This window comes from Anas acuta, chromosome 22 (genome assembly GCF_963932015.1).
Source record: "Anas acuta chromosome 22, bAnaAcu1.1, whole genome shotgun sequence".
In the NCBI taxonomy this organism is placed as follows: Eukaryota; Metazoa; Chordata; class Aves; order Anseriformes; family Anatidae; genus Anas; species Anas acuta.
The window spans coordinates 4,706,749-4,732,103 of record NC_089000.1 but is presented as its reverse complement, the minus strand read 5'-3'; the positions used below and the strand labels follow the sequence as shown (position 1 = coordinate 4,732,103).

At 45.6% G+C, this 25,355-nt stretch overlaps 1 protein-coding gene across 1 annotated transcript; it reads left to right on the top strand.

Annotated features, from left to right (window-relative positions):
• Positions 1 to 150: 150 nt before the first annotated feature.
• On the top strand, positions 151 to 25,355 carry LOC137843349 (ATPase family AAA domain-containing protein 3). The gene is made up of 16 exons (XM_068658478.1): positions 151 to 441; positions 522 to 598; positions 1,201 to 1,302; positions 2,601 to 2,660; positions 3,016 to 3,085; positions 4,204 to 4,369; positions 5,081 to 5,150; positions 9,246 to 9,401; positions 9,611 to 9,667; positions 10,573 to 10,698; positions 13,081 to 13,205; positions 14,630 to 14,681; positions 15,469 to 15,539; positions 17,570 to 17,737; positions 18,431 to 18,539; positions 24,935 to 25,355. Exons 1-16 carry the CDS (start codon positions 216 to 218, stop codon positions 25,112 to 25,114), a joined length of 1,815 nt encoding a protein of 604 aa, XP_068514579.1. The 5' UTR covers positions 151 to 215; the 3' UTR covers positions 25,115 to 25,355.

Genomic DNA, 25,355 nt, shown 5'->3' with positions numbered 1-25,355 from the left:
CTCCGCACTCCCCGTCCTCACCCCGCCGCCCCGAACCCGCCTCCGATTGGCTGCCGGGGGGGGGACGTCACCCGCGCGACGGCGCCGGGGCCAATCGGGGGGCGGCGCGGGGAGCGGGGAGCGGCGCGTGGCGGGCGGCCGGCGGGGGGCTACCGGTTGGGCGGGGCCAGGAGGAAGAGGAGGAGGAGGAAGAGGAGGAGGAGGAGGAGGCCGCCATGTCGTGGCTCTTCGGCCTCAACCGCGGCGCGGCCCCAGGGGGAGGAGGAGGAGGAGGCGGTGGTGGGGACGCGGCCGGGATCTCCCTGCCTCCAGCCCCGGGGGGCAGCGGGGGCGCTGGGGGAGGAAGCGGGGAGCGGCACCCGCCCAAGGACAAATGGAGCAACTTCGACCCCACGGGCCTGGAGCGGGCGGCCAAGGCGGCGCGGGAGCTGGACGCGTCCCGTGGGTGACAAAAGGGGGGAAAAAGGGGACGCTGAGGGTGGGGCTCGGTGGGTGCTGACGGCCGCTGCCCTCCCTTGCAGGCCACGCGAAGGATGCCCTCAGCCTGGCGCAGATGCAGGAGCAGACGCTGCAGCTGGAGCAGCAGACCAAGCTCAAGGTGCGGCCCTTCCAGGAGAACACCAGTTTTTTTGGGGCTGGAATCATCCAGAGCCCCGTTATCTCGCCATCCGCTAATGATTCTAAATCATTGAGGTCGTGTTTTAGGTTTGGAGTGGGTGGGTGCTTGCTTTGGAGAAATGAGAGCGCTGGAAGGTGAAATGTAGTGGGGTTGGCAACTCCTCCGGCACCTTTCCCACCCCTTTTTTGGGTACCTGGCATGTCTGGAGTCATTTTGTAAGTCCTGCGGTATCACAGCTGCTTTTAGGGAGTCATAAGGGTTTTCTGCAGGGAGCTGTAGAGTAGCTGGGTAAAAGCGAGGCCTGTACGCCCTTCATAATGTTTTTTCATTTATTTCAGGAAGCAAATTGTGTTCAATCACTAAACAGCAAACTACACAATTCTTACTATCTTCTTACAATCATATTTTAGCTTTCTTTTGTCACCAGTCGGTTTGGAGGGTACCGTTCTGATAACAAACACATTGCTTGTGATCCTGTGAACTGCTGTGATTCTGTGACTTGGAATATAATTGCCATCATCTTATCTTCCTAGGGTTATGTATTGAGCTCGTTTGTGATAACCATCTGCTTATCTTTCCAGGAGTATGAAGCCGCCATAGAACAGCTGAAGAATGAGCAGATACGGGTACAAGCAGAAGAGAGACGAAAAACGCTCAGTGAGGAAACAAAACAGCATCAAGCAGTAAGGGGACGGGGAGGAAGCTACCTGATAAGAGACCTTGCTTGTGTTTCCCATGTGGAAAATGAAACAATGCTTTAATTGCCCTTTTTGATGGTGCTGGGGTGGCAGCTGGCTGTAAGTGGGAGGCCATTCACAGGCTGAGCCTGTCTTTTACCCTGACTTTGTGATGATGAGTTTAATTTGTAGTTAAATGCAGCTATGTCTGCTTGAACTTTTGATACCAAAATCTTGGTATCACCCAAAGACACGGGTAGGGGCTCTTGCTCTTGTGGTTTACTCTTTGAAATTCCCCTCAAGGAACTTCTAGGGAAGTGCTGCTGAGCAACATGAGAGACACTTTGTATTTCAGAGCTGGTGCCGTTATAACATTGTAGACTATGGGCTTACTGAGCACGTTAACAGGGACAGTGAAATGTCTCAAGTTATTTGGATCTCAGTTTTAAGTAGCCCAGACAGAAAAGCAAGGGATTGATTGATTCTAATCAATGACTCACCTTGGGAATAGAGCTAGAACCACTGCATTGGCACATGTTGCTTTTTATCCCGTCGGAGTTTAGACTTTGAACGGGGCCGGCTCAGGAAGCAGGCCTCACTGTCTGTTCGTGAGTTAGCGCTTGGATTCTTGCAGTTCACAGGGCAAAAGCTTGAAGGCAAAGCTACCTTGACTGTGATCTGTTTCTAAAGTGCCATGCTTTAACGTAAAGCTATTGAGGAGGTGACTTGCAAGCTGTTCTGGTGTCTCTGGATTTGGAGTGGAGAAAAATATCCCCCATTGTGCAGTCCTTGTTGATGGACTGGGGCCCTCAGACCACTTCTGTTGAGTTTAGATGCTGTAGGTGTATTTGCCAGTTGCAGTGGAAAATTGATGACAGAAACTAATGAGGAACAAGAAAATGGATCAGGAAGGGAGCCTGTCTGACAGGCAGGATGTATCTGGACACTTCTTTTGCTTGCAGTCGCCAGTCCAGGTTTAGAACGTGAAAGCATGCTTATCCTAGTAAAATAGGTGTCCCTTTCTGGGCCAGAGAACCCCTGTTCTTCATTTTTGTATCTGTGATGCCTTAAAATGAGGTCAGACTATTGGACTTCTCAGCACGGCGAAGTTTATGGAGCTGGCTGAGGAAACTTGTCCCAAACTTTGCCCATTCATTTTTTCAAACCCTGAATAATTTTTTTTTTCCTTTGTGTATGCTTTATTTTTTTTTCCCCTGCATGTTCCAGATATCATTGCCCTTGGTACTAGGTTCTTTCAAGTGCCTAATCTTTTTATACAGACAACTATTTATTTTTTTTTTCAGCGAGCCCAGTACCAGGACAAACTGGCACGGCAGCGCTATGACGAACAGATGCGGCAGCAGGTATGGTAGCTTCCTTCTCTAACCCAGCTGGGAGCTGAACAGGAGCTTTCTTACATCATAGGTCTGGAAATGTGCCTTATCGTGCTGGCCAGACAGCTAATGCTAGACACGGTTGCTCTCATCCATGCTATTCACTTGGCATCAGTGTTTTTGGCCAGACAAATCAAAGATCAGGACTTAGGACCAAGTGGCTAAGAATTATGAATGTCAGTCTGAGAGATGGGGGGGAAAGAATGCACTTCAGCCTAAGCACCAGCCTCTTGATAGCAATTAATACACTTAAACGTAGATAAAATACCTAGTGACTGGGTCCTTACAACTTTAATGCATCTTCTGCTGTCACCTCTGCCTCCAGCAACTTGTTAACGAGGAGAACCTGAGGAAGCAGGAGGAATCTGTACAGAAACAGGAAGCCATGAGGCGTGGTAAGTTACAATTTTTCTTTCACAGTTGACAAAGTGGGTGGCAGATCAGCATCTGCTCTGGGGTTTGACTCCTTGTCTGTATTGGCTCCACGTCACAACCGGGCACGTGCTAATGCTACGTTGGCAAATAGCAGGTAGAGCCCAGGAGTGCTAGAACTGCCAATTGATTGCAAAATCAGTTTAAGAAGGGGCTGAAATACTAAATGGCTGCTCTGTGGATTTCCCAATAAACTCTCAGCATCTCCTGATACTGCAGTGAAATCCTGCTCTTGTACTGGAGCAATCTAAAGCAGAACCAGTTTTGAGGAGGGAAAAGAAAGAAAATAGCTACTTGGAGTACTGGTTGAAACCATGTCACCTAACCTCTATTTGCTTTTTGTTTTAAGAAATAGAAGCTGAATAATGACATTTTAGTCCGAAACTTGCTTTGTTTCTTCTCATTATTATGGAGTTGCTGCAGTCACTGGGCTGGGAGAGCCAGCAGGGCTCCACTAGGCCACAAGTGTCAGGATTGTAAGGCGGTTTGTAGGTGACCCAGTGCGAACAGAAAGTTGCCCTGCACGCACGTGTTCTGCCAAGTTGTCTGCTCCTTGCTGCCATCTAGTGTGCTCTGGGCTTTGGTCAATATCCTGGTAGTATTGCATCAACCACGTAACAAGGTCAGGGGTGCACCTTGTAAGAGGGGGTGATTTCATTCCCGAGGTCCCCACCTCCTCCCAGGCACCACTCAGGCACTATTTTTTTCCTTCTCTGTTGTTTTATCCCATATTGTCTAGCTCTCTGGCTGAAGTCTCAGAGGAATATTAAAACTGAACAGTTTCCCACTCTGTACAATAGGAATTAATTGAAAGAAAAGCAATTTTTGTGCTAACAGGTTTCCAGAACAGATTTATGATTGTCTTGCAGTGCCCTCTCTGAAGAGGGCCAATTATTTGGTGTGTGATCCCTCTAAGCGTAGAGGGGGAAAATTCCTTGCTTGTCTTCTCTGATGCTGCACTGGTTGGCTGTGGGAGCGCACACAGCACTGGTGAGGCCAGGATGAGTCAATGCATCTTTCCCCAACCTGCTGCCTGGGATTAAACCAGCCTAAAAGATTGTTCTCTCCTTTTTTTTTAAAGCTACTGTGGAGCGGGAGATGGAGCTAAGGCACAAAAATGAAATGCTGCGTGTTGAGGCAGAAGCAAGAGCCCGTGCCAAGGCTGAGAGGGAGAACGCAGACATCATTCGGGAGCAGATACGCTTAAAAGCTGCTGAGCATCGCCAGACTGTGTTGGAGTCCCTCAAGTATGTGCAAGCTGACAGGAGGACGTGGTTGCCTAACTTCTGTGCAGTTTTCCCTCATCTCTTAGGAAACCATTGCTGTTTATTCCCCTAAGCTCAGAGGAATATTAAAACGGAACAGTTTCCTACTCTGCACAATAGGAATTATTGAAAGAAAAAGTTCTTTTTTTGCTGTGTCTTGGTACATTGTGATCTGAGTGTGAACCAAAGAGAGCACAGAGCTCTGAGTTTTATACAGATTTTCTAAGAGATGATTTCAAGCTGTATTTATTAAGCTTGAGACTCAGTTGCTGTGAAGGTTTAGTTCTTTCATTTTCTGAACATACGCCCTAAAAGTAAATCAGTGCATCTCCAAAGGGTGGGCATTTGAATTTTTAATCTGCTAATTTCAGGTACTTTGTGATTTTCGAATAGAAAGAGCTTTTAATTTAAAGATTACAACACATCACTTACCACTAAGCTGAGTCTTTAATATATTAAATCAGCTTAGTGCCAAATGCTTTTCTGGATTTAATCTCAGATCAGGTGTAGACATCAGATGACTATAAATGTATGTACGTGCTTGTTCATGTTTGAGTTCCCAGGTGAGCCCACAGTTTGTTTTGACTGGTTCTAAAGAAGATCATTACAGAATATAAAACTGTTGTAAATTGTTTCAAATCAGTCATCAAAATTCTTTTCTCTCTTGTTTGTCTTGATGTTTTGTTACCACAGGACAGCTGGAATGCTCTTTGGGGAAGGATTTCGTGCTTTTGTAACAGACTGGGATAAAGTTACAGCCACGGTAAGATTGTGTCATGTACTGATACTTTTACATACACTTACACAGACTTTTCTGGAAGCTCACTCCTTGCTGTGATATGTCTATGAAATTTTATAGCATGAACATGCTGCTTAGTGCTGTCTTGCAGTATTAATTTAAGGAGTTACCACATTCCATGCTCATACACTAATTAACTCTCATCTTTGGTCACATCAAAGTTCTGGCTTCGATCAGCCCTGTGTAATTGTCTTGCCTTTCGAGGAACCACCACGTTAACAAACACGTTGCCTGAAGGTTTGCCTGCTGCTACAGGTAATAGGTGGAGGTTCTGCGAAGAAACATGCTTTTTTTTCTCATCCTAGCATTTGTTCAGTTGATTTAGCACCTTCTGCCCCTTGTAAGGTAGCAGTATGTAGGTAACGAGCATTATCAAACGTGTAACATTGCTTTTACAGGATTACTTTGCCAGTGGTGTTTTTTTAGGACCAGAAATCTAATCCCAGCTCCTTCCTGCTGATATCTTCTGGTTAAACTGCAGTCTGGGAATGTCTTTTTAGGGATACTAGGGAAAACATTGAAAATGTGTAGGAGTTGATCTCTGGACACAAAAGGGGTTTGTGTCTTCTAAACCACCGTTCAAAATTTGTCATTGTGTACGACTCAAATAAAAAAAAAATAAATTAAAAAAAAATTGAGTGTTCACCCACTATAGGTATATTTATTTATAAATCATTAGAATCACAGTGACAAATGTATATATTTTTGTCCTGTGTCCCAGTGGATGGTCTTTCATACCCCCTGGATGCTTTGGAGACTGCTGCTCCAGACGAGGGATACAAGATAGTGACATGAAAGGGGGAGATTACGTGTTCTTTTCTTGTCTTGCCTGGAGAATTTGGATGATTACTATGCAACGATTGCCATGCAGTCTTCACTAACTTGAACGCACAGGCTTCTGCCTCCTCCCTGGTGGGAGTTCTCACTCCATCTGCATTCAGAATTCCCATATTTATTGTAAAATTTCTCTTCTCCTTGATCTTCATCCCGTTAATTTATGAGAAAGCATTGCTGGGGAGTAATGAGCATATAAATACTGAATGTTGATCACCGGGGACAGCATCCTGTCATTAGAACAAGGAGTGGGGAATAACATAAGATTTCCTGGGTAAATATTGAAAGGAGAGCATTCCTTTCTTTTCACTGCAGCAAAAATGCAAAAGCTTTTTAAAAAAGAGTAACGCCGCTAATCACTTGCTAATGATGGGCTTTCTTCCTCTCTCTTTGCCTTGACTGACATATTTTTGGTGTCGTCTTGTGCGTCTGCATCTCCGCATCATGGGGAAAAAATGTTGTTTATGGACAAGCAGGAAATGTAGAGATCACTTGTAGAACTGTTGTGTGTCTTGATTAAAAGCCATCCAGGCATGTTTCCACGGGAGAAAAGAGCGTGGCAGTTACCTGTTGTTGACATAAGGCTGTCTCTCACTACACTGCTTACAACAAAACTTTACAGTGCTAAAATACTTTTAGTAGCATGGCTTGTTAAAATGGACAATTTGTTTGAAATCAGTCCCAGCCATCTGCTCCGCCAGCCAGTTTTATAGAGGGATGGCACAAAAGATGCTTTGTCTGAGTGAGTGCACGCTTTCAGTGGATCCTTTTGTAATCAGCGGGCCCTACCTGGAGTGCCTGCAGTATCCGGAGCCTTTTGAAGATTACTGCCTGGTGCTTTTAGCTGCATATTCTCTTGACCCAGATACCAGCTTCCTGCATTATGGTCACTTTTGCTTCTGACGAGCTCTTGTCTTGTGAATTTGGGACTTTTAAAATAATGCCAAGAGTGCATGTATTTTTGGAAAGGAAACAACATAGCCCAAACTCTTACATTTTCTGTTACTTTGAAAAATGCTCTAATGCTGACTGTAAGGCAAGATTTAGCTAGTTCTTTTTAAGAGTTCTTCTAAATTAGCCCTGGATTTTCATCTCTTTCTGCCTACTGTAAGGCTTGCTTCTTTTCCTACCTCTCCCCATCTGTGTAACCCCAAAGGTTCTTTTCAAAGTTGGTTGTGTTTTCAGTGGAATTCACTTTGTCAGGCATAGATTGCTTCCTTTTCTAGATACTTCGTGATGAACAGATAGGCACTGTAATCAGACTGATTTGTGGAGCTGGCATAGTGATTGGGCTCTTCCGGGAGGGTGAGTTGAATAATTTTCCCATTTTGATGTGTAGCTGTCAATCTCCAAGCTGTTTTTTTCTCTGCATCTTGTAACGTGGGTGTCAGTGAAGACCTAAATTCTGATAAACTTCCCTCTGCCTGGATGGATCTGATGCACCAACCCCTAATTTTGCAGATAAAGCAGCTGAGGCAAGGGTATGTGAGGTCTTTGTCAAGGTAACTTGCTTTTAGAGGGAGCCTACTAAAAAGATGAAGTTTCTTGTGTCTTCCAAATGCCTGTAAGCTGAGATGAATCAGGAGCAGAGGTCATCTTCTTCTTTGCATCTTAGAACCTGCAGCTCTAAACCCTTTGTGTTTCCATCCAAAGCACAGGTACATTGCACGTCTGAGCAGAGTGGAACCGAGCAGATGGTGTCTGATGGCTTATTGAACAATGCCATCCTTGTTGTCCTTGAGCTTTTTGACCTTGCTCTGTACTTGTAGCAGAAGCCTGCTCACACTAAAAGCAATTGCAGCTTGCCCTTTTGTCTACCTGGGCTTGCTCTGATAGGAATCACTGGCATCTAGCTGTGAGCTGAACACGGCCGATTACTTACGCTTGGAATGGTGAGGAACAGTTGGCTTCTTCCCAAACACCTCTCAGTTTAAAAGTAATACCCCTTGTTCTTTGTGTTTTCAGTTAAATAGGATTTTTTTGGTAAAGCAACTGACTAGATCAGATATGTACGAACAGGTAGAACTGGAGGCTTCTGTTTGTGCACCTGAATTAAAGGTTTATAAAAGGTATCAGTGCTTTCAGTCTCTGCGAACAAGGTTTAAGGAGAAAATCCCATACATGCTAAAGATTTCTGTAAAGTCTTGCTTTCAAATCCTGCCTGTCCTGAGATGTTAGTCATAGGAACCTCCTGGAATGTCTTTAGCACTGTCAGCGCAGCTCCTTGTCTGTTCTGACAGCTCGCTATGGTGGGAAATGCTGCCTGCAGGGCTGCTTGGTTTAATGTGAGCCCACTTAGTGCTGAACTGAGCAGCGACCATAAACCACAGAGCAGTCTGGAGTCTTTCTGCTTCACTGACAAATTGATGGGAACGTCTCGCATTCTAGGGTTTCTGAAAGACCTCATCTTTCACTGTAATGCAGCGGTGGTAATTCCCATGGTGGTTTTAGCTCTGAAACTCTTCTGGAGTACCTGTTTTTCTTCTGTATTGGATGTGACACGACTGTTCTCCTTCAGCAAGTGGTTTCGGCCTCTGCTGTCACTGCACTTACTTACTCTGTCTCCTATTCAGAACGAGTTCTAGGAAGCATTTTTGAACAGCAGCAGTTCTCGTGTACCAGTATTTACCAAAAATACTAGTGTAAGGTGCTGGGTTGATGTTCCTGCTGCATGTAGGGTGCTGCTGCTGTTTTTACGTGGGTCGTAGGCTTACTGTGTGGGACAGTTCCAGTGCTCAGCTGATGGCATGTCTATGGGATTGACATACAACCTCTTCTGTTCCTTGTTTTCTTCCTACTATCCATTCTTGCTACCCTAATGGTCTCTGTACTGATTTCACAGCTTTTTCTGCCTGTGTTATGACAGGTGATTTGTCTATATTCGCTTGGGAGCATCTGCCCCTTTACCCTTGGTGGCAGCCAGAATTTGGATGTTTCCCTTGGCATCTTTAGTTCCTCACCTGTGTGAGGAGGGGGCAGTCTGGCAGGCAGCACCTGGTTTATTCAAGCTTATTATTATTATTAAATGCCTACATGGAATACTTTTATTTTTTTTTAAAGGGGGGGGAATGAACTGGATTTTGTAAACAGCAACAAAACATCTGAGCACAAAAAACCCATCCTACTTGCTAGTGTCTATACTGAACCATAGTTCCCTACATGCTGCACATGTGCCCCGTTGCCTTGCTAGAGGTTTTTCCTAATCCTCACCCCTTTCCTTACCAGGTGGCAGGCCTGACCCTGCTAGCAGTGGGCTTTTACTCTGCGAAGAATGCCACTGCAGTGGCAGGACGCTACATAGAAGCACGCTTGGGCAAACCCTCCCTGGTGAGAGAGACCTCGCGTATTACTGTGCTGGAGGCACTTAAGCATCCTATCAAGGTAAAGTTTAGCTTTGTTTTTGTCTTGTTCTTAGCCACGAGGATGCAAAACTCCTTTTACAGCTCTGTGGGTCTTTGAATAAACATACTGTTAGAGACTGCACAGGTGAGCTGATCTCGTCACCGTTTTATATAAGATTTGGGGGTGTTGAGTTTCTGAAGCAGTGCTTGATTTCTACATGTGAGTGATTTGATTTTTGTCCTCTCTAGGTTGGTAAGCGTCTTACCAGCAAGGCTCAGGATGCCCTTGAAGGAGTTGTTCTCAGTGTGAGTACTGTGTTTTGCTGTCTTGGTCTGGAACGATGACTTCTGAATCTCAATAGGAAAAGCTGTTACCTTACACACACTTCGAACGCTGTAATTCCAGTAATTCTCAAGACTTATCACCCTTGGGGCACCGAGACCATAAATAAGTTCCTGCGTTCAGTGACACACATTAACAATTCTGTTAACCTTCTTTTCCCTCGGTGCAAAGCAGTTAGAAATCTTAGCTCAGTGCTTGCCTGGCTGCAGTTTTTCTGTGTAGTCAGCATGTTAATATTCAGAGTTCTGCTTGTCTCATCTAATCTGTGGAATATTACTGAACCTAAATCTGCTTGTAGGCCAAAAGCCTCAGCAACATGTGCACTTGCCCATCTTGTGAACGGTTCTGAACTTGCTAATTAGGGCTGCCTCTGTGTATTTGGGTCTGAATTTTGATTCCCTGATATCAGGCAAATTTAAGTGCTCGAGGCTGCTGAGAGAACGCTCCCGCAGTGATAGCTTTCTCCCAGTACCTCTCTAAAGGCAGTAATAAGTTTGAGCATGAATGTTTATCACTGAAATGAAAGAATTAGTGCTGCAGAGAGTCGCTTATGTTTTGACATATCCCTCCCAGGGCATCCAGGATGAGGTGAATGTTGAGGTGTTAGCGCTTCTTAGAGCAGTTACTGCGCTGCTTCCTGGCTTGATAGAAGAGAACTGCAGTCAAGTGGACAGAACTTGAAATTGAGTAAATCCTGATATACAGAGGGAAAGGACCCTAATCCAAAGCAATAAGCAGCTGAAGTTGAGGCTTACAGGCTTGAGACTGTAGGAGTACTGCCAACTTCTCACTGGTACTGATCTGTGAAGCTGATAGCTTCTGGTCTCTTGGTACCTTCTGTTCCTTAAGTTTAACTCTTTTCTTACAGCCACAGTTAGAAGCACGTGTGAGAGATATTGCCATAGCAACGAGAAATACAAAAAAGAACAAAAGCCTGTACCGGAATATTCTTATGTATGGTCCCCCCGGCACTGGAAAGACACTTTTTGCCAAGGTAAACACTGTTAAGATTCTCACCATGTGTATGTTGCAGAGGGCTCTGAAAACTACGAGGTTCTAAGCACCCTCTGTGGTCTGAAATCCTTTGCTTGACCTCTGTGGTTTTGCCTCCCTTTTGGGAAGGGAAGAGGACATCCACCTGCTCCAGCTCCAGATTAGTGCAGCCGTTTGGATTCTAGCGCTGAGCGTAGGCAGAAGAGCCCTTCCATCTGGAAAAGGCACTTGGCAACTGTGACTTGTGAAATTGCAACAACAGCCTGCTGTCTCGTTTCCACCTCTGTTAATTATATACGCTTGGCTAAATAGGGTTTTTCCCGCTTGTTGCTCGCTAATCCTCAAGTGAAAGAAGAGATAGGGATGGCTTTACTTCGCACGTGTTCCACAAGGATGGTGTTTGCATGGATTTGAGGGGGGATTTGATTTTTGACTTGCTTGTCAGTGCTTGTCTGGTAGGTGTGAGGCTTTCTATTCTTCTTTGATTTGGTGATTCAAGCCAAGTTTTGTGTCCCTGGCAATCTATTAAACCTGTAGCCCAATACCTTGCTGCTGTCTCCAATAGTCTGCCAGCTGGTTTGGGTTTGTAAAGTCAGTAGAGAGGGGCAGGGCTAGGAAACCACAACAGAAGCATAAAGAAAAGAAGTGTAAGAGCTGAGAAAAGTGTTTAGAGAAAAGTGTTTAGCAGTGGAGAAAGGGGAAGAAGTGTATTTAACACTTACCCAGTAGCACAGAAACTCCAAGGGGCTGGTGGTGGTAGCTGTAAAGTATTGGAATGGGTCAGAAGAGTGAGGAGAGGGCTGAGTGCATCTGACACTTATGCTCTAGAGAGGAGCAAATACCACGCTGAGAAGCTGACTGGGTTTTGAGCTGTGGCTTTGGCACTTGGGTTAATGGCAGTGACTTTACAGTTTGCTGCTACTGCCCTTCCAAAAAGGCGACGTGTCACAGTGTGGTGGCCTTCTTTGACTACTGTAGCACAAAGTTTTATGGGTCTGTAGCTGTAAGTATTCCTGCTATATGACAGGATTCTTGAGACAGATGTGAAAACACTTGGATATAACTGTCAAAGCTCCCAGCTTCGTTGGACTGATGCAAAACACTAAACATTAGCAGCAGGAACTGGGTGGTTTTAATAGGCAGAGCAAAGCTTTTTTTTTTTCCCCTGCCTCCTGCTGCACAGCAGATAATTGGTTGGGTTCAGCTAAGCATGTTTTGCTGGAGCTGTTGCTTGTCTACGTGGGTTGACTTGTTCATTTTAACCTTCAGCTGACTTTGTTTGACTCACAGAGCTGGATAGCCAGCTCTGGGTCAGCTGATGATGTGTAACTCAGCCTGCTGTCTGTCACCGTGGCAGGGCTCAGTTGGAGGCTGGTTTGTGAACCGTTCTGGAGGGGAGGATGGAGATCTTTCCCTTTATTGGCTTCACATCCTCACCAAGCCTGTGCTTCCAGACACAGGCAGTTGTGGGCTGATTCACCACTGAGGTGTCGCAGTGAGATGGAAAAGAATTTTAAGCTGGAAGCTTCATTACCACGTTACATAGCCCTTGGCAGACTAGTTGGGGCTGAAGTAGGGGGAAGTTTCCTGTCATTCTGCCCTGCAGTGGTGTGGCAGCCTAAGCAAACTTTGGTCAGTGTGAGCCATGGACTCTTCTGATGTTCTTGGTTAATTTTGGCTATCTCCTGTCAAACTTGCTTTATGGGCAGGCTTGCATTTCGTGACTTTGCTGAAAAGCACAGATTTGAAAGGCTTTTTTGTTTGGTTGTTTCATTTTTATTTATTTCTTAATACCTGAAGCTTAAGGGAGATGTTTCCAGTGTGCCTCAGGAGCTTCATCAAACCCCTTTGTTTAGTACCCAGCAGACTAAGGAGTTGTGGCAGGTTTTAAAAACACAGTAGTAAAGTTCTGTTATTTTATCTGAATACTCAGTGGGTTCAACGAGCATTTCAGTCTATTTATTTTTTTTTAAATAAACCAATACAACTTCTCACTAGATGCTTAACTAATATAATGCAAGGAATCCTGTTCTGCTGCACAGGGGAAGTAAATTATGAATTAGACCATGAAGAACAGAGTGGAAGAAACAAACAACACGAGTTACAGATGAAGATATAAGCACTCTCAGCAGCGCCTTCTGCTGAGAAAACTTCCTGCGTTGCCACAAAACTAATTTTCTATTTTTCCTTCCACTTCAAAGCAATCCTGAAAACTGCCCTGACATGACTGAAGTGGTAAAGAAGTATTCTGTTCTTTAAGAGTATACTCACCATCTGAAAATAAGTGTGTTGGTCGGTCTAAGCGACTTTTATTTCCCTCCTCATCTTTTACGGCCTTGCAGTGAAAGGGAGTGCTTAACCCAGTGGTTTTGTTCCCTTCCAGAAATTAGCCGTGCACTCGGGCATGGATTATGCCATCATGACAGGTGGTGATGTTGCCCCCATGGGGCGGGAAGGAGTTACTGCCATGCATAAGCTCTTTGACTGGGCAAACACCAGTAGGAGAGGGTAAGTAGAGGTTCCTCTGACCCCTTTAATCCTTGCTGCATTTGTCATCTGGGTATTTCCATTTGCTACTCTCTAAGTTTGTTTTTTAAAGGGGAGAGTAAATGTCCTGAGGATTTCTACTCCTTAATCGCCTCTTAACCTGATGAGCTGCAGAAGGAAAGGTGTAAGAACTTAAATAAGCTTAGAAAAAGAAGTTGGAAGATGCAGGAGACTATGGACGCTGGCTGAATTTATTGTCCTCATTAAACACTTGCATTATAAGAACTTTAAACTCTCCAGATACCTTTGATCATCACTTTTGTAAGATGGTTTACATGCGTCCATATACGTTAATGTTCTAACCTTTGGTAACATGCAGTATTTAAGCAGACTTTGTTCTGGATATCCAACAATCTTAGCTGCTGGTGAGCGCTGTGTTACCTTTATTAGCTAAAGCAACAGTGGTAGAGGATGCTTCTCTGCAGAGATTGTAGCTGAGAATATTCTCAGAAAAACTGGAGTTGAATAAAAGATGTTAAGAGGCCTCGAAATCCCTTGAAAGAAAGCTGTATTTGAAGCTGGACAAGAAAGTAATACAAGCTGTGGCAGCTTTATGAGCAACTTGGTTCTGTTATTGATAAACATCTTTATACGCATGGTCTCTTGGGAAGAGCACTGCCCCTGGGTTGTAAGTGAATTTATTTTCGTGAATAATTCATTGACTTTATTAATTCACTTCTCCACAGGTAGTAAAACCATTATATTATTGGCAGTGTGGTTTGGAAGGGAAAAAATCAAGAAAATAGCAAAACAGTGTGCAAGGGAGGACTCTGATTGCAGGTTTGCAGAGTGGCATAAGAAAGCATGGCAGGAAGAAGCCGCACAAGACTTCTGTGCTTCTGTTTCGGCCTTGTAGCCTTGCATACACTTCTCTAGATAGGAGTAATGCTGAAAGAAGCACTCATAAATACCTGGGGAGCAGGACTGGATTTCAGAGATCTGATCAGACTTGACAGGAACAGGCCAGCAATGCTAGGTATAAACCCATTGCCAAACCGTGCCCATGAAAATGATTTTTCTCTGGTAATTAGTTTCTCCCATCTGTATTTAAAAATCTGGAGGAAGTTAAGGCCGTGTGCCCAAGAATTGCTTCTGCTGAGCCTGCTTCTGAACAGCAGGAAACAAAGCTGCAGAAGCCTGGAGTCGTTTATGGCCTAAGGTGTCTTAAGCTAACGCCTCTTTCTTGACTGTTGGCATGGGCCAAGAGCAGGCAACCAGAAAGCTGCTGCAGCTCAGATGAGAAACATTGCCTTAAAAATGAGATTGGTTGTGTAATCCTTTGGGTTTCCAGGTGTGGGTGTCAAGTAGGGGGACAGGAGAATCCTTGAGCCATTGGAGCCTCACTTACCTGTCTCCTATTACTGTGTAGTGCTTTCTTTTTGCAGCCTCTTGCTATTTGTGGATGAAGCAGATGCGTTTCTGCGGAAGAGGGCAACAGTAAGTACTTTCTCTGTGGTCATTGTCTGTGCGTGCTGCAGTTAGCCAGCCAGCCAGCCCACAGCCTTCTTGTTCAACCCGATCAGCCAGCTTGCACAGGCAGAACATTAAAACTGGAAGGTGCCACATCACTCAGTTAAGTCGTGCAGAAACAAGAAACGAGCCTCTTGCAGCTGAATGGGCTGAGCATCTCAAGACTGACTTGGGAATTTCCTGCAAAAGAAATCAAAAGGAATGTGTGACATCTTCTGAGGTGTTTGTAGGTGACGGGGCAGTAGGAAAGAGGTGCTTTGTACAAATAAATAGTTATCTTGGGATGTATTTGTAACCAAACTGTATTAACAATGCTAAATCAGCACACATGCACACACAGATTATTTTTTTTTTTTCAAAATAAGTTACCAGATTGTGCACTGAATCTGGCCCTGCTACTTTAACCCCGGTGGTCTACTTGAAGAGTCAACCCTAAAAGATTACTTTAATTATCCTGTAGGTATCTTACTAGATTAGGGAGAGCCACCTGGGCTGTTAGAGCATTGGGTTTGAAATCGAGGGAATCACTGACTGGGCAAATGTTTAACCTCTTGGCTGAAGGTTTGCTTCTTAACCTTTCTCCTGGGTATACAGATTGATCATTTTTTTCCTTCAGGTTATTAGAGTGCTTTGGAGTCTAATTTTAATGCAAATGCTTGACAATAACAGAACTCACTTTGTCAATAATGCTGCTTAAAGCTGTGACCTCCCAAGTCCCACGCAGTTGATCTACCTTTGAATTTCTTCTTTGCAGGAGAAAATCAGTGAAGATCTCAGAGCAACTTTAAATGCATTCCTGCACAGAACAGGGCAGCACAGCAACAAGTAAGTATCCAACTTCAACCCTTCAATTTTCCTGAGCTGAGGAAAGCCAGGAAATGCCTATGGTGTGCAAATGAAAGTTGGAAGCCTCTGATCCACACCATTAAGGGCTTGAAAAATTTGCACGGAATATTCCCTTCTTAGTTTATATATTGAATGCAGCTTATGCCTCCTTTTTCTTTTCCTGGAACCTGGAAATTAGAATGCAGAAGGGTTGTACAAGAGGCACAGGTTTTTACAAGATGTACAAGTTCTTAGCCTCATAGCTTTTCCTCTTTTTTCTAGGAAATAATTCCTTTTAGACTTGTAATATTTTGTTACTATGGATTTAGCAAAGTTATGGGTTTGACCTGATTTATAATTCTCCTGCAAGCCAGTGAGAGGGAGTGGTAAGGAGGCAGTCCTTTCCCCTGGTACTAGGGTACCTTAGCAGTGCTCTGGGCATGCTTGTTTTGGTGCTCATGGGTGCTATGCCTCCGCTCTAAATAGCTAGGCTGTCATTTTCACGGATGTTTAATTTGCCCCTAATTTAGACCCTGAACCATTCTAGGAGAATGAGCATGTCCTCGTGATTCATGCACTGCATTTTGCTTCTAAAGAGCCTTATTGCTGCTTTGGGCAGTAAGGCATCCTGCATTCATAAAGGGGAATTTACTTGCACAGGCCTAACGGTGTGTAAATCTAGCTGATTTGGAGAAACCCTGAGGAGAACTGTTATTTGGCTGTACCAGTGAGTTGTTACCACTGTAACTGAGCGCTAGGAATTGTGAATTGCTGGCTTGAACTTCCTGCATCTTCTCGCTGGGTATCCGACTGTGCACGTTCACTTTTATCCTCTTCACCCAGATGTCCCAGGGAAGGTTTGAATATTGGGGTGGGTGTCAATGCTTCTTCTACGCTGTGTTTTTGCAGGGGTTTGGAGGAATTTCTTGTCAGTAAAAGAAGAATGATTTGGTGCTAGTATGGCTCATGGGCCAGCTAAGTATCTTCAGAAATGACAGCAAAGAACACAGCCCCCTGTAGACTTGGATTTAAATAGACTGCAAGAACGTCAATATTCCAATAGCTGTGGTTAAAAGCCCATTTCAAATTATAATGCACTATTAAGCTGGTAACATCAATTAAGGCATTAAAGTAGAATTGGCATGGGGAAAAAGCAGCATTACGAAGCAAAAGAAAGGGCTTCTGTCTTCGAAATGCTCCAGGAGAGAGCATGACCTGGAAGTTGGCACATCTGTACTGTGGAGCAACGCTTGGTTGAACAAGCCACCGTTAGGTTACGGTACCTTTTGTGAATGCCTCTGTTTCTGCACATGTTGGACTTGTAGCAGGAAGGTGTTCTCAGACTTCCTTGAAAGAAATAAGTGAACTTTTGCCAGTTTCTGCAGAAGAACGACCTCCCCATGCAGCGGCATGCCCAGCAGTGGCAAATTCCCCTTGTTCTTAGGCCAGGATGAGCCCGTTCTGTGCTCTGCAGTGCTTTGAGCTGGCTGAGGTTCCAGTCGCACTGTAGGCTTTCAGTTTGGCAGTCCTTCACGCCTTCATAATGAGGATTTTAGTCCTGCTGTGATTCTAGGGTGCCATGCAGCGAGCAGCTTGAAGCTAGATCCCTGAAGTAGGATTTAAGTTGGAGATCTGTACATGCCAGAGAACATCTCTGCGTGTTGATGCTTGTTCCAAGGTTTCAGACTTAAAGGTCTGTGGGAGGTTGTACTCTTCCAAAATGTTTCATGCCCTTAACTTGAGGGTGATTGTGGGTAAAATGATAAATTAGGCTTCTGTGGCAGGGACAGTCTGGGGAAGGTTGATACTGAAAGGCTAAGTACTGCGTTAAATGCATTTCAGTTGTAAATAGCTTAAACCGTGCTGCATTTTAGTGTGTGGCTTGAGATGCTGTTACAAAGCTGTTTCTAAGAAATCTTTGGATGCATCAGGTCTTTGATACTGGCCATGCTGGTTCCTGATGTTCAGATGGGTTCTTTAATGCGTTTTTGTGTGTTTCTCAATCTTTCTACTCGTGTTTCATACTCCAGGTTTATGCTTGTTTTAGCAAGCAACCAGCCTGAGCAATTTGACTGGGCTATCAACGACCGAATAGATGAAATGGTGAACTTCGATCTGCCCCAGCTAGAAGAACGGGAGCGGCTGGTGAGGATGTATTTTGATAGGCATGTCCTGAAGCCAGCTACAGAGGGTAAACAGTGAGTATCCCTGCAGCACTCTTCGCCCATCCAGAATTCTTCTTGTTGTTTGTCTCCTCTTCTGTGTATTTTTTCAGTATTTCTAAGTAACGTTTTTTGAGGAAATATTTCTGGTTGTATGTGGCAGGCTATAGAACATCTTTCCAACTTTTCCAGGAAGCTGAATGGTTGATAGCAAGTTTCCAGGATCTGATCTTGGAAGTATTGAGGTTACAGTTCTCTTACCTTATAAACAAAACCAAAAGGCAGTCTGGCTGGCCTTCCTGTCTGTCACATTATGCAGAAACCCAGTTTAAACCACTCCTCCAGATAAGAGCTGGAGAGATGACTCTTGCCATTCTGTTACGGGATGAGGTGCCATCCTAGAATTTTATGCCATGCTTCGTCATATACTCAAAACTTAGGAGACCTGTTAGTGCATTGGAGGCAGTAACGTAGATGTGGGCTTGTTGGAACTCCTCATATCCAAGCACTTGCCTTTGCTAGTTTTAATCCAGGTGCACACATTTCTTTGTGCCATAAAATCAGGCTTTCTATCAACTGCTTTATTCAGGATGGATCTTTGTATAGAGGTTAGTCTGGCCTGATCTTTGATTTCAGTTTCATGTTGCTCTTTGCAAAGCTTACCTCTGGCTTACCCCTCCTCCTGTCATGTGGCCACATGTAAAGTAATTCTTGTGCTTGTGCTTTCAGACGTTTGAAGCTGGCCCAGTTTGACTATGGCAAGAAGTGCTCAGAGATTGCCAGGCTGACAGAGGGCATGTCTGGTCGAGAGATCTCTCAGCTTGCTGTGGCATGGCAGGTAAGTAGGGCTTTGATCACCGGGCTTCCTGGGTCATGTTCGATTTCTGGAGGGTTTGAATGTTTGAGTTTTGGAGCCTTGGAATTTGCCTCACTTTGAAAGCTTCCTTATGTCCATGCAGTAACACTAGAACACTGCCAGCTCTGAGGTGGGTGTCAGGACATCAGCATAATTTATCTCACATATAGGAAGAGCTTTTATAATCACTACTGGGGAAATCCCACTGAATTTACTGAATGTATTCCTCTTACTACCATTTTTTTCACCTTTTAAGCGACAAAAAGCAAATCTTCTTTCTAGTCTTTAACTGTGGAAGTCATGAGCTGAGATCCAAAGCAGTCATTCAAGTGCTGATAGCCCTTATTTTATTCTTTCTTTGTATGGTAGCACACAGCTGCTTAATTTTGCCATGTGGATTTTGTATTGTTGAAACATACTTCGAAGCGTGTGCTGTCATCTGAAAATGTCATGACACCCCAGAAATGACCTTGGCTTCTAAAATTTATCCTTTAAGTGGCCTTGAAAGAAGGGGAAGGCAGGTTCCTTAGTGTTGTTGCCCTGATTACTTGTTAAAATGTACCTCATAACACTGAGACTATTAACAAGGGGCTCTGTAAAATTGCATAAGGAGGTTATGCTGTCATACAACAGTCAAAGAGCTTTTAAAGAAAAAAAAGAGAAAGGTGGGGGACAAAAAGCAGGAGAGAGTTGGCAAAAAGATAAGAACAGTTTTGAAGTAGAATCTGCAAAAAGCTTCATCTGTATCAAAATCAAAGTTATCGGTGTTCTGGATCAGGGGAGTTTATATCTTGTCCTTTGTCGATCAAGAAAAGTGTCATGGAGCAGTGTTAAAATAGCACAGCCTTTTTGCAGCTGGTGGCTAGACACGTGGACTCCTTTCCTCTGGAGCTGGCTGGCTGGATACAATTTGCTAGCAGATTTGTGAGAGCATCCCAAAAGGAGTAAGGTTTCTGCACTGAATGCTGCCCTAGGCTGATCCTAAATGCTACCATAAGGCTCTTCTTCAGTCACTGCATCAAGAAATTTGGAATTGCGACCACCTGGAGCTCGTGTAGAGCCATACAGGTTTGGTTTTGCCACGTTTGGCCCACTGACTTTCGGCTCTGGCCAAGCTTGAACACCTCCCTGTGTTTTCCTGCTGTGTGTAGTACTGAGGGCACGGCACTGCAGGAGCTGCAATTAAAAGCCTCTGCGTGAGCAGAGCGCATCGCAGCTGTGCAGATGTTTTAAGTACCCTTAACCCAACCCAATCCTTTGAATGGTGTCAATATTTTGAGGCCTGGCTCAGCTTTACCAGGTAGCCTGTTTCTACGAGCAGTTACAATGCTCTCTCCTACCAGGGAAGGATTAATGCTGCAGTTTGAGTCTTTCCGGCAGTGTTAGTCCTGCCTCTTATTCCTGCCTTTCTGCTATCCTTCCCGTTGTGCTGGCACACCTCTTTGTGTGGCTGTGCTATGAACTGGGTCAGGGAGCTGAAGAGAATTAAAAATAGCTTGGCAAGGCGACTTAACCGCATAGTGACACTGGTGCCTTGGCACATGTGAGGTCAGGGTGTGCAGGGGCTGTATGAGCCGGCACGTCGAGCTCAAGCAGTGCTTACCAGACTGGCCTCAGCTGGATGCAGCAGCTGTCAAGTGGCTGGATGCTACCGATAGCACTGCTAATTTCAGAATAGTTGGTCTCCAAAACTCGTGGAGGATTGAACTGTTGATTTGAAGATGCTTCGTGCCAAAGATGGCTGATGTGGGAAATAACCCGATGTGAGCAGCACACACTTAATCCATTTCCAAGCCACAGTTTTGTTCCACTTGGATGAAATTTTGTCCCTCTTGGATGTGGGGAGCTTTAAGGAGGCTAACCTAAGGATTTGCTAGTTAAGAGGAAGATCTGGACTTCCCTCTCTGTTTCCTACTTGCAGTTGCTATTCCTGCCCTCCCCCCAAAGCATTATGGCAAGCTAAAAGCACAAGCAGGAAGAATTCGAGATGTTTTACCAATTGAGAAGACAGAATACAGGAAGAGCCAAGAAAAGGGGAAAACAAGGCATCTCTTACAGTTCTGGTTTTGATCTTAGTAACACCTTCCAGAGCTGCTAAACAGCTGATGTCGTGAGCCTCGTGCTCTTTAGAAGCCCTCACAGCTGCCTTGAAACAATTACGTCTTGAGACATTTAAGCTTCCAGTGCTTTTTTAGATGGGCTCATCACACCAGCTGCTGCAATACAATATGCCTAAGGTCTCTGTTTAATAAATGGATTCAATTGACCCATTCTGGGGAAGATTACAGCACAAAGCCCTGGTGAAAACTGCTTATTGTGAATGCTGGAGCACAAAGCTGGATGGGAGCATTTTGTTTGCCTTTTGTTTTCAGTTATTTTGCATTGTGCCCTGATGTGACTTGGCGCTAATCCTCAAAGTGTAGGCTTAATTGCAACATGCCTGTTACTTAATTCACCTCAGCTTTGTGTGTGTGTTTTCTTAATTAGTTTTTTTCCTCCAACAGTTGTTCTCAGCGTTGCTGTCTGTAAGCGTTCCACCTCTGTCGAGGTGTCTGAGAACAAAACCTCAACCAGTGTCTGGACAACAGAGACGAATGCTCGGGGTGCAGAAAGTCAGGCTTAATCTGTGCTGAAGCATTGCTCTGTTCCACAGGGGCTGTCCTCCTGTTACCTCAAGCTGACTGAGACCTTGCTGCCTGCAATTCCAGTCTTAACCTAGTCAAATAACCTACCAGGCAGTTCTAGGCAAGGTAGTGAGGCATCTGTGGTGCCGCTCCCGCTGCCGTTCCAGGATCTGCAGAAGTGCTGGAGGAAATGGACAGGGCCTCTTGTAAAAGGCTGGCAGGAAGGTGTTTATCATAGGCTCAACAGGGTTTTGAGGTGCTGGGACCTACATCAGCTCTACATAGCCTGTCTGATCTCATCTCATGGCCAGAACTGAACCTCAGAGGTGGTTTGGGGAAAGGTAATGTTGAAAACCAGCTGGAGAGAAACCATCAGAGGTGTCAGCTCTTAACCAGAGAGCAAACTGGAGTGACAGCCCGTGGCTGCTTCGCTGTCCCGTGGCCTTGCAGTCATTTCCCATGAAGATGCTTTTGGATTGCTCTGCCAATACTGCTATTAACATAAACATCTCAGTTAAACTAGAAGCCCGAGCAGTAGTTGCAGCTTTTGTAGATTTAATTTCACTCTAAGCTGGGTTTGAAATTGATTGGGGGCCACTTAAATGAAGCTCTGGTTTGCTGTTGTTTCAGTCTGGCTCAGGTTGTCCTGAAACAGAAAAAAATGAGTGCAGAAAAGCAGAGTGTAACCTCTAGTGCCGGGAGAAATATTGTTGTCTGTGGCACAGCTAATAGTCTGCGTGCTAGAAATCCATTTTAATCTCTCCTGCAGAAGACTGTGCTTTCCCTTTTGTCCTTGTTCTTTTCCGTTCTCCATGTCTAATCCTGCAGGAATATAGCACGGATTAGATGCATTTACACACTTTAAAATTCCCGTCAGATCTATTACAGCGCTGTGCAGACTTTCGAGTTCTGCACCCTGAACTTAAACCCGTTGATAGGCTTTAGATAAAATGTCAAAGCAGCAACTTTTCATTATTCCCAGCCCTACCCTCTGGAAAATTGCTTTGGCATCGCTTCAAAAGAATTCTCAGGAGTTTTATGTCCCGGTGTTAACGACAGAGGTGAGCTTCCTGTCATTTCTTTGCCTTTTGTGCCACAGATATAAATACCTCCTTGCTCCCTGAGCCTTGCTTGTGTTTAAAAAAAAGAAAAAGGTATTCTGCCACGCCAGGTTATGGGCAGAATTAATGCTTCAGAAGTGTTCGAGCTGAAGGACGTTATAAGTCATGGGGGTGTCTTTTTTATTACGTTTTTGACCAGACCATTTTCATTATAAATGTGATTCTAAGGGTACAGATTAGCTTGCTGGCTGTGTAAAAATAAACCACGGTTCTTGGCTGAAACGAAGCACTGGGTCGTTTAAAGCTGGGCTTGTCATCTGTGAGCCATTCCTCCGCTTCCACCAAAATGCTTTGTTTTCAGGTTATTTTTTCCCTGGGCTCGAGTTACAAAACACAAACAGTTGCTCTGGAAAAAAATGGGTTAAAATTTGCCCATGCAGGAGGCAGAGGTATGAATATAAATGAGGCACAGCACCATTTTTGTGTGTGTGCGAGCTACTCCCAGAAGGGACAGCTGCTTCCCCCATTTGCTTTCTTGACAGTGAGGGCCTGAGGCTTTCTAAAAATAGAAAGTCATTGAGAAAATCAACAGAGCGTGAACTGCACAGCTTTGCAGGAGTTTCCACAGTTAAATTTATGGTCTATGCAGAGGCAGGGAGGAAGGGAAGACATCCTCTCTGCTCGGCGGAGGCACAGAGCGCGCAGCCCAGGAGCGCTTACTCCATTTTAAACCACCAGCTCCTGGCTGGAGGGGTGCTGGCTCCCGTTAGCCTCAACTCCCCAGCAAAAACAAACCCAAAAAGCAATAAATAAACACAAAATGAAGTGCGGGAGGGTGAGGGGGTGAGTCAGGTGGTTTTAACTGAGCCGAACCTTCCTGCCGTGCTCCTCTCCCAGAGGTGAGAGCGGGCAGCTCGTGGTTTGGGACCCGCTGGGTGAATATTGGTGAGAAGGATCTGCCTTGTGGGGCGCAGGGTGCCTCTGCTCTCTTGTGGGGTGCAGGACGAATGCCATTGTGCAAAGTTTATTTGCAGGCTCCTTTCTACTCCTCTGCACGCCCCACTTGCAGCCGGTGCTTACCCTCTAACTCCAGGCGTGAGCATTACCCGAAGTTGTCAGTTCTGCCTTCAGGAAGGATTACACAGGATTTGCACGGGGAAGAGTCAGCTTTTGATGCTTCTCGTGGTAAAAACCAGCGCCTGCCGACTCCACAGTTACACGTGGCTTGTGCAGTAAGACCTGCTCTCCCTGGTGATGTTCCCCATTCTCCAAAAAGGGCTCTGGGGTAACATCAGCTAGGGCAGCTTGAAACCAATGCCGTGTCGGTACTGCCCAGGTCAGCAGCTGGCTCTGGGGTTTGTCTTCTCTCCCGTCCGTGTCACTGGAAAACGAGAACATGAAACGGCCGCGCTAATTTCTCGCAGTGATGCTTTTGCAGCCTTGTTAAACTTGGAGGGAGCCAAGCTCATTGCTCAAACCTCAGAATCGGTGTTTCTCGCTGCTAATGGTTCGTGCAGCCTGGGTGTAACACCTTAGAAACGCTTCTGCCTGTCCTGAAAGCCCAAGTTTCTGTTCCTAACCGGGATCTTGGGGAATGCCCTACAGACAGGACAGTCTGTGACATGAGGGCTCTGTGGCAGGAGGGATGTGGACACCTCAGGGCTGTTGGTTTGGGGCAGGCATCCTGGATGTGGGAAGCTCCCACCCCGATTTGTGTCACGCTCCCCTCTAGCAGGGCTGTGCAGGGAACCACAGCACGGAGTCGCTTGCGGGAGCGCTCGCACGGGGATTAACCAGATATAGAAATCTGCAGCTCGGAGTTGCTTTGTTACCTTGGAGATGAGTTGTTCAGCTCACACTGTAAGCAGCCTCCCCTTCCTTCTAGGCTGCGGGTGCTTGTGTTACCGTCTGTGTGATGCCCATCAGCAGAGCCCTGGCTCTTCTGCGTGTCTGGGCACCAGCGACAGCCCTTTTGCTGCAGCTAAAGGGAGGTGGCATAAAATGGGATGAATGGAGGGGGTTAGAGAGGAAAGGTCCCACAGGCAGGTGAGTCTAAGCTGGGAATTGACACAGCACAGAAGTGATTTGGGGGAGTTTCCTAGTGGAAAGCAGGATTAGTGCCTGTTAGATGTCATTTTAGAGATGCCACGTTGCCTGTACTCACCGTGGCACCAATTGTAGTCCTCCCATGTAAGCATTTAAAACCTCTTGGATAGAACTGTTCAATCACCATGTGCACCTTTCACTCTTTACTTTATCGACTTCATATGCACAGCGCTTTTAAAGCAGGAGAGGAAATTTAAACAAGCCGAGTGTGACCGCAGACTAACCATATGGGCTCCATTCAGCGCTAGGAACCTGTGGCCTTGTTCCTACAAAGACCTTGCCTCCCAGGAAGCCCAGAGGCAGGTAGGCAAAGGTGCTTGGTAGTACTCCAGAGGCACACCGTAGCGTAGCATGTTTCTCTGTGCTTGGGCAGGTGTTTTTTTTTTTTTTTGTTTCAGTCCATGGTAGAGCTGCAGCAAGGGAATCCTTCCCGATGGTGATGAGCCAGATCCCTGTGGCTACCACCGCCAACTTAGAACGAGGCTGGATGTGTGGATGTGTGAGGAAGAGAGGAGCATTTCAGCTTTTCACTGGCTGTAGGGTTTGTGATCGCTGCCTCACCTCTCTCCTCCCTTTCCCTCTCCAGGCTGCAGCTTACGCCTCCGAGGACGGCGTTCTTACAGAGGCCATGATCGATGCCCGGGTCGCTGACGCCGTGCAGCAACACCGCCAGAAGATGGAGTGGCTGAAAGCAGAGGGGGCTGAAGCAGGCAAAGGGGTTGGCAAAAACCCCCTCCTGCCTTTCCCCAAAGGAACGGCGGTGTGAGGAGCTTCCCGCAGGCTTCTGACCAGCGTGTGTGGGGAGGCGAGCGGGAGGGGCTTCTGGGCAAAATGTTTGGTGGAATCATGTGTGAAGTGAGAAATGTGGCCACGGGCGCAAGGAAGGGAGCGCTGCCTCAGTCCGCCTTGGCCTTCGTGTTTTAAGGATGCACCAAAGGGGGAGGATTAAAAAAAAAAAGGTTTTAATAAGGCAGAAACAACTGTATTAAAGGTCCCCCTTGCTCAAA

Excerpts from the sequence above, each read along its gene's own strand:
- LOC137843349 (XM_068658478.1), top strand. The coding sequence starts at position 216 with ATGTCGTGGCTCTTCGGCCTCAACCGCGGCGCGGCCCCAGGGGGAGGA. Across the intron at positions 599-1,200 it reads AGCAGCAGACCAAGCTCAAG|GAGTATGAAGCCGCCATAGA; the intron begins GTGCGGCCCTTC and ends TTATCTTTCCAG. Across the intron at positions 9,668-10,572 it reads TTGAAGGAGTTGTTCTCAGT|CCACAGTTAGAAGCACGTGT; the intron begins GTGAGTACTGTG and ends CTTTTCTTACAG.